This window comes from Oryzias melastigma, linkage group LG24, assembly GCF_002922805.2.
Source record: "Oryzias melastigma strain HK-1 linkage group LG24, ASM292280v2, whole genome shotgun sequence".
In the NCBI taxonomy this organism is placed as follows: Eukaryota; Metazoa; Chordata; class Actinopteri; order Beloniformes; family Adrianichthyidae; genus Oryzias; species Oryzias melastigma.
In genome coordinates this window covers 7,604,846-7,617,879 of record NC_050535.1, presented here as the reverse complement: position 1 = coordinate 7,617,879, position 13,034 = coordinate 7,604,846, and the positions used below count along the sequence as shown (strand labels likewise).

The 13,034-nt window shown below is 35.2% G+C and overlaps 1 protein-coding gene across 14 annotated transcripts in view; it reads right to left on the bottom strand.

Moving 5' to 3' along the window:
* otofa (otoferlin a) overlaps positions 1-13,034 on the bottom strand; it is an 86,153-nt gene that overhangs the window by 34,707 nt on the left and 38,412 nt on the right. For 13 of the 14 annotated variants that reach the window (XR_004947230.1, XM_036210407.1, XM_036210409.1 and 10 more), the window contains 3 exons: positions 8,956-9,155; positions 662-732; positions 454-580 (listed from right to left, as the gene is read on the bottom strand). Coding sequence is in view for 13 of the 14 variants with exons in the window: in XM_036210407.1 (XP_036066300.1) it covers positions 454-580; positions 662-732; positions 8,956-9,155 (398 nt within the window). In the remaining variant the exon portion in view is untranslated. Of the gene's footprint in view, positions 1-453; positions 581-661; positions 733-1,427; positions 1,527-8,955; positions 9,156-13,034 lie in introns of those variants that run through there. The other variant, XM_036210416.1, reaches the window with a different exon arrangement.

Genomic DNA, 13,034 nt, shown 5'->3' with positions numbered 1-13,034 from the left:
AACCCAGCAGGAGCCACAAAATCTAACATCACATTTGACTATTATGATTAATATAATCAAACAGTTGTTTCTCTTTTTGGCAGAAATGAAACATGAACACAAAAATAAAATTACAATTCCCCAGAATACAAAACTTTGCTTAAAAAATATTTTTTTCCCACAAAACACTAAATTTTCAACAAAGTACAAAATTTTGCCCATAAAACACTCAATTGTGGATAAAAAAAAATACAACTTTGTGCACAGAAAATACCAATTTTTGCTCACAAAACACAATTTTTGTCCCCTCAAAACACAATTTTTTTCTACAAAATACTTATTTGTGCCCACATAATATTGATTTATGCCCACAAAACATTAATTTGTTAAAAAAATACCAATTTGTGGTTAAAAAAAAAATTGCCTTTTTTAATTTTAGTCATATTTATGCTGGACTGTGTTTTTGTCAAAGACCTCTTGTTGGAAACGTTGGTGGTGACAGCTGTCACTGAGGCCAACGAAATGGTGTCCGGTTCCAGCGTCCCAGCGAGCCGCATTGCTTTCCTGTCCAGGTCCTCCATGTCCAGAACTGCAGGCTCGTCTGCTCAAATCAAGCAGAGCAATTAATTACAAAACAATGAAAGGGTTCAGAATCTGCTCTGTTCTTGGAGATGGTTCTTGCCTCTCTTGTGGTCGTCTTTAGAGTTCTTGATCTTGCCGAGCTTCATGGCTGAAAAAACTCCCTTTCCTGCTCTGATGAAGACAAGAAAAAAAAGGAAAATCCGTCACAACTAATCTCTCCTCACATCCACCACCTGCTCACTCTCCATCGGTGGGGTTGACACCCCGTGAGATTCACAATTAAATGACATAAATGCCATTTAAATCATTCGATGGCGTTTCTCACTGCGCCGCCAAACAGTTCCTAAAACCTTCAATCACAAAGCAGGAGTATCCGGTGCCTCCACGTTGATATTATCTAGATCATATTTCACCGCAGCAACAAAGAGCTTTTGATGCTATCGGGGGGGTGACAAATGAGGGGCCTTAATAATTAAAGATGAGTCCAATTTTCTTCGGATATGGATACATGTCAGGACATGAATGAACAGGACTGTTTTCCATTTACCTCTCTGGGCATTGAGGGCGGAGCTTATTGTAGTTCCCATTAAGATTATAAAATTACCCTCAAATTAATTCAATTAACATATGGGTGTGAGTGATAACACCACTTTGGATAAGTTTAAAGTTTTAGCAAAAAAAAAAAGTTATAAAGTTCAATAAATGTGTTAATTGTCACCTAAGTAAAAGATTTCCTCTTTAATAATTTTTATAATACAGGAAATATATGTATTTGTATGTATAAAAATGGAATTATTAGTAATTCTTCGTATCCTTCTTCTGCACTTTCCAGAACAAACACACGTGTCAACAGTTTTTCTACGTACCACATCAAAGACGCCGCTCAACTCCACAAAGAAGTCAGTTGACTGTAAATCCGTTTTTCCTCAAACTATAATCCCACATGAACCCGTCAGGTGCAACATTCACACAGCGAGCTGGCAGGTATCGTCGGATTGATGGGTGGAAACAGCAGGGAAGGTGGGGAGGCAGGCAGAGTGGGCTGGGGGGTGGGATTAGGGCATCTTTAGCTACAGAGACGGTCGCTATACAATTCACACTTTTTTATTCATAAACTCTGGAGGTGTTATGATCTTAGGTGGTTCTCACATCCAAACTTATTTATTTTTCAATTTATAAATTAATTCAAGCGAGACAGTAAAACATCTACGAACTCCACACAAAAAAGGTGTCAGGATTCAAATTCTGACCATCCACTTCCTATTTAAGTGTGCACAAGAAAATTACCGGACAAGAACTTGATGCTACTACTTTAAATTTAATTAAAGAGGGCTATTTCTGCAAAGTAGCCTGCATTTTTTTATGGAGAGAAAATAGTGTGTGTGCATGCATCTTTAAATTTTTTTTAATAGAAATGATCTGGGAATATTTGTTTAAGGAATTGGGAGAAAGTCTGGTTTTCAAAATAAAAGTTCAAAGCAGCTCATAAGAAACCTCTGATGACCCAACATTCTAGCATCTTAAACGCATCACTTACTCACCGATCTTGGAGAGTTTCACGTAAGATTTGTGCGTAAATGCGGTCATAAATGTGGTTTTGTGTGTGTGTAATAACCAATTTGTGCGTCATTTTTAAAGATTTGTGTGTTCATTTCGGTAACAAACGGCAGACGGCTGGATCCAAGTGCAGCAGGTTTTATTAGACATTACAGGAGTGAAGCAAAGCTAAAAGTCCACAAAGATAAATCAGGGTCAGGCAGGAAGGGGTCAAATATGACCATGAGGGCATCAGAGAACAACCAGAGAGGTCGGAGTCCAGTCAAAGGTCAGGGCAGGCGGCAAACAGTCGGAGTCGAAGACAAAACAGAAGATCAGGTCAGGATGAAAACGCTCAGTGATGTAGGGAGAGTGGAACAAACAAGACTAAATACTGCCGGGAGTGATTGCAGATGGACGACAGCTGTGGGGTTTCTGCAAGTGACAGCAGGGGCTGATGGGAAGTGTAGTGTGGAGACCCAGGAAGTGCTAGTACTGATGTGATAGATCCTGCTGATGGCCAGAGGGGGAGACGGGACTGATTCATGAAAGTTTAAGCTGTTGTCATTTTAAGTTGTGTGTGTGTGTAATTTTTTTTTGTTGTAAATTATGTACTTATGTAGAAAATGTATTGTGTGAGTTACAAATCAAGAATTATGCACACAAAAATCCAAAGATACGCAAAAATCCAGAATTATGCGTGCAAGAATAAAAAATTACACACACACAAATCCGAAGTTACACACAAATAAAAAAATATACAAAGGCTAATCAAAAATTATACACACACAAATCCGAAGAAATGCACAAATTCAGTTACGCACAAATTAAGAAGTGCACAACCACAAATCCAAAACTATTCATAAATCCAAAGTTACGCACAAATCAAGAATTAACCACAAATCAAGAAGTACGGACACACAAATCCAAAGCTATGCCCAACTTAGGAATTACACACGCATAAATCAAAAGTAACGCACAAATTAAGAAGTATGCATGCACATATCCAGGGTAACACACAAATCAAAAATCAAATCCAAAGTAATGCACAAATCAACAATTATGCATAGATTAAGAAGTATGGACTCACAAATTAAAAATGTCAAGGTTATTCACAAATCCGAAGTTACATACAAATCAATATCAACAAATCAAGAATTATGTGCACATAAATCCAATGTTACCCATAAAGCAAGGGTTACACACAACAAATCCAAAGTTACAAATCCAAATTTTTGCACAAATCCATGCACAACTCAGGAATTACACATGCACAAATCCAAAGTTACGCACAACTCAGACATTACACACACAAATTCAAAGTTACGAACAAATCAAGAAATACACACTCAGTTTTTACGTTGACGATCTAGTTCTCTTTATAGTTCGAGTATCTGTAACTCCTGACACCTTCAAAGAAGTGTTTCAGTCAGAGCTGTAGAGAACTCAGTGGGGTTCTTGGATACAAGCAACCCTGAAGAACTCATCAATAAAGGAGCACACCTTACATGAAAATAAAGAAGAAAATAACCCGCAGTAATTCATTATTCATCCATATACTACACATTCTTCTCACGGGAGTTTACTGAATGAGATCTGCACCTGTCTGCTCTTATATAGTCACAGATTGGATACAAAACTGCTTCAGTGCCTCCAAGATGTGCAGTAAGGTCTACTGGAAAATAAAAAAGTCATTAAATGCAGACGTCTGTGCTAAGATCCTATCGATTCTTCTGCAGTTCTCTCACCTTATCAACAGTTTTCTCCTTTTTGGGTCTTTTTCATCCAGTTTTTACTCTGTAGTTTTTAATTTCATCTTGAGAGTACAAAGAAAAAGTGATGTCAGTTTTTTTTTTAAGTCTTTCTTGCTTTACTGGCCTTCCAGGCAGCTAATTGATTTAGTCATTTATTTTCTGTCGGCTAGAAAAGTTTTAATTTGGAGTTTTAGCCTCATTAGGAGAACATTCTACCAAGAACAGGACACATTTTAAATACGTTATTAGGGGAATATGATCAGAAATAAAATAATAAAAGCTGAATATTTTCACGCTATTGTTTTAATGTAGATTAAACAAAGTATTATGAGCTTTTCAAAATAAAAGTCTCAATTATTTGTGGCAACAAATAAATCCTTTTTACAAAACTAAGACACTCTATTGTTTTAAATGTTTATACCACTGTCTAAAGGGTTAAACAGAGAAGAGACTGTGAGCTTTAACTGGCATTCTGACCTGTTTGCAATGCTCCGATTCAATGAACTGAAGATTTCTGCTGACCCAGACGACCGTAAATTTGAAAGATGACAACAATGTTCACACCATTATCCTGACTGCTTTCTTATGGGACATAAAAAATATTAACGAAACCACCCAAGTTGAAAAAAGCAGCATACAATTTTATTCAAACATCATCTATATTTTTGATGTAACGCCACATTTTAAGGTGGTGATCCTCTAAAACAGGGGTGTCAAACTCAATCGCACAAGTGGCAAAAATCTAAAACACGAACAGGATAAACATCTATTGAAAACTCTAAAACTAAATTTCTTAAACCGTAACTTTTCAACATGTTAAGAATTAGATATATAGCATCATTTCAATGGTGCTAGTGTGAATGCTGTAAGCTGAATTTGGCTGCTGACGATGCTGAAATTGATAGCTAAAAACGCTAAAGCTGATAGCCTGCTAAAATATTAGCTAAATGCCAAAGTAGCCTTAAAAAAAAGAAAAAAACGTAGGTAAGCCAGAACAGCTAGCATGAAGCTGAAAAAATAAAACGCTAAACTGCAAAATAGCCTAAAAAACTGAAAAAAAAGCCTAAATTAGCCAAAACAGCTAGCGTATAGCTGAAATATTAGCTAAACTCCAAAATGAAAGACAAAAAAACAGAAAAAAAAGAAAAAAAGCCTAAACTAGAAAAAAAAAACAACTAGCTTGTAAACATTAGCCTAACTACAAAACTGTCTAAAAAACTTTAAAAAGAAATAGCCTAAATTAGCCAAAACAGTTAGCATGTAGCTGAAATATTAGCTAAAGTCCAAAATGGAAGACAAAAAAATAAAAATAAAAAAAATAACAATAAAAAGTCTAAATTAGCCAAAACAGCTAGCTTGTAAATATTAGCCTAACTACAAAATAGTATAAAAAAACTTTAAAAAGAAATAGCCCAAATTAGCCAAAACAGTTAGCATGTAGCTGAAATATTAGCTAAACTCCAAAATGGAAGACAAAAAAAGAAAAAAAAAAACTGAAAAAGCCTAAATTAGCCAAAACAGCTAACATATAGCTAAAATATTAGCTAAACTGAATAACAAATCTTAGTAATTACGATAATTATAAATAATAAAAAAGGCAGGAATATTATTCCAGAATAAATCAACTTAAACCTTAAATAACTTTCAGTATTTTACTGTCCATGAAAATATATACTGTCAAAATTATACAAGTTAGAAATGAGCACAAGATAACATCGGGCCATTAATAATAATAAAATAAAATGATCTGGAGGGCCGGTTATAATTACACAGAGGGCCAGATCCGGCCCCCGGGCCTTGACTTTGACACATGTGATCTAGGACAAAAAATGTTAGTGGTCCTGAATCTGCCTGCTCATTTAGACCGCCTTCATTTTTTTAAAATTGTTCACTTCTAAGCACTTTATATAAAGGAGACAAAGAGTTTGATTTCACCGAAGACATCCAAAAAAAGTACATCCAGAGTGTAGGAGGTCATGGACTTCTTAAGATAATTGACTGTGACAACACAAATACAAAAGGATAAAAATAAAAACCTAAACCTCAGCAGAAATAAATTCATTCTTCAGAGGTAATTCAAACTTTTGCTAAATTAAATAATAAAAACCTGAGAAACTTCTGTAGCTTCATAACAGAAGTTAGATGAGGCGCCATCTTTGACCTTGATTTAATGATAAAATTATAATTTTCTAATTTATCAGTTGCAGCAGTTATTATTAAAGTTTCAGATCAACCCAAAAATTAAACCCAAATTAATTCATCTATAATGAGATACCAAATTTTACACAACATGTAGTGTTCTGAAATCAGAAAAAAAATCTGATTTTGTATAATTTCACAACTATCTACAGGTTTTGACCCAACCTTGATTTAAACTAAGACCAAATGACCAAAATTTCCCTTGCAAAATGATACAAAATAATATTTCTGTGTAGTTTTATTTATCTTTAAAAGCCATTTCTGGATGAAATATGCTCTATTAAAACTTGCTCTAAAGATATAAGTGTTCAAAGAGTGAAGGTTGAGTTTATCCTTTGATGAAGAGAACCAAACGCCTACAGGCGAGGCTATTAGATAAAGATAAATCATTTTAATCCAGAAAAAAATTGTTCTTTATTGCTAAAGCTTATAAATTAAAGCAGTTAAATGAATTCATTTTGCAGGAAAACACATATTTTTTGCCATATGATGTGGTTTATTTTTATGTTATGACTAAAAATTATCCATCCATCCGTTTTCTTAAACCCTCGTTCACTTTAATTTGACCCTGGTTTGACCCCATAGAAGTCTGAATTTCAGTACAAATCCAACAAGCGTAGATAAATAAATAAATACAATAATATTCATTTTCTTTATTATGTACAAGAAAAAAACAGAAAAGTTTAAGAGGAAAACTACGGGGTCAAATCAGGATCAAAGTGAACGAAAAAAACAGATTAAAAACTTGAAAAATAGAAATTGTAACTGAAAAAATACAAAATTTGAAAACAAGACATTGAAAAAAAAATGAAAAAAAAACAGATTAAAAAATGAAAATTTGAAATAAATCTTGCAAATTTGAAAGAAAAAACAATGAAAACTTGAAAAAAATAAATAAATAAAAAGCTAAAAATTACTGATGAAAAAAATATCATTTAGCAACAGCTGCTTTGAGCTCATTGGCTACCCGAAAATGTATCCCATGATTCCCCCCAAAGAATGATTTTAAATGTTCTTTTTTTTTTCCAAATTTTCAAAATTTTTTTTTTTCAAATTTTCTTTTTTTTCAAATTTACAATGTCTTGTTTTCAACTTTTCTTTTTTTCAGTTATGTCTATTTTTCAAGTTATCAATCTGTTTTTTCGCTCATTTTAAGCTGATCCTGATTTGACCCCATAAAAACAATCATATTCTCTTCCATGTTTGTTTTGAACGGCACTTCTTCTTCTGCCACTGTCAGTAGCAAATACTTAAACTCAGATGAATCGCCCTCTAGTGGTTGTTAGAGGAAACAACCGCTAAACAACAACCGGTGTTAACTGGGCAAATAACAAATATATGAGTCTATTTATGTCTAAAAAATAAAAAAAAACAACACTAATAAGTTGCTGCAGAGTACAAGTTGCACCCCTAAAAAAACTGCGTCTTATACTTCGGAAAATAGGGTAAATAAACACCTAATTTAGCGATTTTTGAACTAATATCTCCTTTAGAAACAACGTTCTGCAACAACTGACTTAAGATCCTGATGTATGAATTGTTATCAGTGTTCCTCATAAAGGAGGAGATCTTAAGCAGCAACAATAACTGAGATACTAATTAAAGATGGAAACTCTACAAGCTAATGAAAGCAATTCCAACAAACCGAATGAGAGAAGGGAGACATGTCTATTAGGAATCACTAGTAGGTTCTGTTTTTAGGAAGGCTACGATTATGTATCAGTAGAAAGGATTTAATAGGAAAAAATATTTAAAAAGATGTTGAAATGTAACGTAAATGCATAAATAGATGCAGACTCCTGTCTGCACACATCCTTTTCTCCAGCTCTGTGAATCAACACTCCAGGTAATTTATTACTCGGCAATAACAACAAGCAAAACAGCCTGGCTTATTGTGGTGTCACGATAGCACAAAATGTTTTATGGCTTCTGCCATAAATCATCCTGCAGGAGCCGGGGATGGATAGAGGGAGGGAGGGGGCAAAGATAGGAGATCGTCTGTGAGGATGAGGAGAAACTGACGGGTCTTAATGAGGAAAAAGTGGAAATTTAAGCAAAGTTTTCTGGAAAACTGTCATTTCTAGAGGGGTTGTTGTTTGCTTTTCCACTCAGTTGTGATTAAAAGCAAATTATAGACTTTATTAGTAATAGAGCCGCGAGTACTAGAGTCGTCATTTTCTAGTACGTCTTAAAAATTAGGGAATAAAACGGAACGAGCAGCATGTTGAAGGAGATAAAAGCTGGACAATTCGCTTTAGGAATAAAAAAGTTATCATCTCCTGCAGTCGCGCCTCATTACTGAGGGACGATTAGGGTTTCGCCATAAAAATCGGAAAACAGAAGAAAACCTTCCTGCCAAAAAAATTCTGGATACAACAGGAAGAGATAAAAAGTGACAGAGTTATTATATAGAAAAATCTGGAAGTATTTCTTGTAACAAGACAATAAAAACACTTGTTTATTTGAAAAAAGCTGCAAAAACAAAACGGTTTTCTGACATTTAGACATTACTTTTGCCTTTAAAAACTACAAACTTTCTCCTTTTTTTAATTTTGTGAGCAGATGAGATGTAAAGAAAGGTAAATACAGTGACATTTAAGCCCAAACATTCAGCTGCTGTGAATCATAACTCAGGATTTATGTCTGTTCGGGCTGATAGTCTTTGTGGAAAAAATGAAGCCACCCACGTTGGATTTCATGCTCTTTTTTTCAAAGCCACAAAAGATGAAGGACTTTCACAAAAACAGCCCACTGTGAAAAGCTTTAGCAAATTTTAAAAAATATCTAGTTGAAATGGAGAACATTCTAAAGCTGCAGAAAAATGATCCCTCAGTTTGTTTCTTTTTGATTTGGGACAAAAAAAAAAGAATATTTGAAATCCACAGTGTTTCATTTAAAGACTCACTTTCTGAAGGTGGGTATGGACCCGTGTAGAGATCGTCCGTGGGACGTCCCGGACCCATGACTCTGTCCTGACAGCAAGCTGTCCGTTTCGAAGGCGAACACCCCGTCCCGATCATCGGGGACCTCCAGGAACTCGCCGTCGATCCACGTCCCCGCGCTGCCGTCCGTCGCCTGGTACCGGATCTCTATGGTAACGCTGGTCTGCAAATTACATTTAACAAAATAAGCTATAATTCTTCTCTGGCTTTCTTAAAAAAAAGTTTTTTACAACAAAAAAGTTTGTTTCTTTAAAATTTAGTTTCCTTCAAGTTCAAATGAAGCTTTAAAGTCCCCCATGACGATTTTTTTAGTTAAAAAATGGTTCCCAGTAGTGTTTTAATCCAAAAACCAAAATCCCACAACCTAAAAGTCATTTTTCATGTTGATCTGAAGCCTCTGTTTCTAAAAGCTCCTCTGAAGGGGCGTGGCTTTTGGAGCTGAGCTCAGTGGCTCCGCCCTGTCAGTCCCACTGCAGTCATGCCACATCCGACGGGATTCCCTGCAGATTTGGTGGTCGTGGTATGTCCACCAAATCCATTCCTGACGGGGACTGTTGGTCTTTTTTCATGTTCTTGTGGAGGGTCGTCAGGGCCGCTCCTCTTCATGTACCCGTTCCCGAGGAGGGTCACTGGGAATGCTCCTCCCATGCCCGTTCCTGTGGAGGAGTTCTGATACCCCTCACATCTGGAACCCTGAATGCTTTCTTGTGTTGTTTTTTGTTTTGTTGTGTTCATCCATGTCCCTTCCTGCCAAGAGTTTTGATTTTGGGCGTCTGGGATAAGCTCTTTTGAGGAGGGGTACTGTAAAGATTCTGTGGCTTTGTTTGGTTTGTTTTTCGGTCATGTTCTGAGTTGTCCTGTCAGTCCCACCAGTTCCAGGTTAATCATGACTCAGACTCAGTTAATTACCTCTCAGTCTATTTAGGTTTTCAGTTCTTTCTGGTCAGGTCATCCGCTCTGTCCTGTCACCTTTTCGTGCTCCCATTTATTAAATCTTTTATGTTTCTTCCACCTTGCCCGGTCTCCTGAATTTGGGTCCTCCACCACCTTATTCCTGACTGTATAACAAGGATTTAATGTTGTTTAGCGGGCGGCTAAGACGAATACTGCGAGCTTAAATGAGCACTGTATTGGTGTTTTCTATTGTCGTCATCACTTTCGGCCAATCAACGGGTGGCAACAATGGCAGTGCCCCAACCATCCCATTCTACTTTTTAATGGTCCTGGAATGGCCATGGAAACTCAGATAATTGTAATTTAATTTAATTTTACACTTATTTTTGCTTATTTCTGACTTGTATAATTTTGACAACATATATTTTAATAGAGAGTAAAAATAAGTTATTTAAGGTTTAAGTTGATTTATTCTGAAAAATTGTTCCTGCCTTTTTATTATTTATAATTATGTTGAAAAGTTATGGTTTTAAAGTTTAAAAAATTAGATTTTTGGACAATTTTGGTATTTACTAAGATTTTTTTTTTGGCTATTTTAGAATTTAGCTAATATTTCAGCTATGTAGTAGCTATTTTGGCTAATTTAGGGTTTTCTTTTTACATTTTTAAGACTATTTTATAGTTAGGCTAATATTTACATGGTAGCTGTTTTAGTTAATTTAGGTTTTTAAATTTTTTTATGATACTTTCAAGTCTAGCTAATATTTCAGCTACATGCTAGCTGTCTAACCTAAGGTTTTATCATTTTTTTAGGCTAATTTGGCATTTAGCTAATGTTTTAGCTAGCTATCAGCTTCTGCATTTCCAGCTATCAACTTCAATGTTTTTAGCTATTAGCTCTAGCAATCTCAGCTATCAGCTTCAGCGTTTTTAGCTTTCAATTTTAGCATCTTCGGCTATCAGCACTAGCATCTTCAGTGTCCAAATTCAGCTTACAGCATTCACACTAGCATTATCACAGGTAAATCTATATATCTAGTTCATAATTATGTTAAAAAGGTTTTAACGTTTTAAAAATTTAGAGTGTTTAATAAATGTTTATCCTGTTCGATCTACGGTGTGTTTTGGATTTTGCCCGCTGTACCGTTGAGTTTGACACCCCTGCTTTATGGAGGCTGTTTTACAAAGGAGACGCTCGAAATACCGGATTGGACCGGACCGGACCGGACCACTCAGTGGAAAAGCAACTGAATTAGATTAGGGGTGTGAGGAGCTGTAAGCTAGTGGGAGAATGTGTAAGCCGAGAAATCTCAGCAATGGGAAGGGGAAAAGGGGCGGGGTTAATCAGCACCAATGGCCCCACCCACGACTCAGAGGCGAATTTCAAATTAACTCCTACAGAAATTACGTCCTAGAAAACGCCATGTTTTTTGATTCAGTCTAAAAATTGTATAATCATGTTTCTACCTTTTAAAATGTTTTTTACTATTTTTTGTATTCTTGTATTGCATTTTGTTTCTAATTTTATGCTTTCATAGCAAAAACCTTGGAGGAAATATGACAGCTTAAAGTAAAAATAAATGCTTTCAAAGTAAGGAAATGTAGATTGTATTTCTCTGGAGCTGTTTGTATGGATTCTCTCCTCCTGATAGTTTTCTGATCTTTATCACAGAGTGACCAATTTATTCCTCTGACAAAGACGGATGAGGAAAATCCATGTTGGGTTCTTGCTCTCTCCCCTTCGTTCGCTTCTCCCTCCAGTAAATCCTCACACAGCAATCACTGCGGTCCACCAGGAGTTACACACGTTACCATGGAAACAACACTGGAGCCGAGTTGTATGTCAAAGCGTTTCTGTCAGGTTGTGTCTGGTTAAGTTTTACTGCTTCCAGCTATAAAGGTAGGTTGCACCGCACGCTTATAAACAATGCAATACAATGTTTCATCATCTGTGTTCCCTCAAGCTCCTGTTCTCAAGACGATTTGGAATCAATGGAAAAATTCGGAGCTCGGAGAGGCTGGATGTGCTGACTCTGCAACCAGAACACTGAACACCCCAGTTGTTGTGGGACTCGTCAGAGCCGGGGTCTTTATAGGCCAAATGATGGGAGTTACGACACCCACTGGGAATTAAAACGAAAAAATAACTTCTCTATTTAAAGTTCCCTCCTGTGCTTGTGAGTCTCCTCATACCATTCTGAAGGATTAAACTAATAACCGAATCACATTTTTACGTTTAATTTCCCCCTTTAGGTGCCTATTTATCCAAAAATGTTTAAATAATTGTAATTTCTCAATGATAAAACCAAACCGTTTAGGTTGGATCCGATTCTCAAAGACATTCTCCTGGATGACGCCATTTGTTTGCGACAGCGACCCCTCCTCCTTCCTTTCTCTCACTTATCTCTTGATTAAGTCATCAAAAAAATATATTTTCTTGTTACTTTATTATAATGAAACACATAATACTGCATCCCTTATACTTCATTTTTGACAACTTACTGTGTTTTTTTTAAAGCTTTGTAGCCAGCAAGTGAATCAAATTCAGCCAAAAACTGAAGTTGGACACATTTCTTTAACATCTACTGGTGTAAGAATTCAACACGTATCAGGAGAAATATTAAAAAAAAAATAATAAATTGAGGTTTTGTTAAGAAGACGTTTAAGTTTGTTTATACGATCAGAATCTCTGCAGGATTTGTTCGACTACTCTGCAAAAACAGGCCTCAGAAATCCTATTTACCTCTTTGGCAGATTTTCTTGAAATAAGCCAAAAAGTCGGTTTATGGGGTAAAAAAAAATATTTATTAAGAATTAAGAAATACTAGTCACCTGAGATATGTTTTCTCAAACTGAGATTATTTTTTATTAAAAAGAAAACTTTTGATAAAATTATTTTTCTATTGAAAACTGTTTTTGATAGAATTATTTTTTTATTTATTTTTTACATGATTATTTTTGTGTCAAAAAACGTTTTTGATAAAATTAATTTTCTATTATTTTTTTTCAAATTATTTTTCTATTGCAATATTTTTTATTAGATTATTTTTCTATTTATTTTTTTTCATAAGATAATTTTTCTATTTATTTTTTATAATATTATTTCTCTATTAAAAAAACTTTTTTGATAAAATATTTTTTTTTTCTA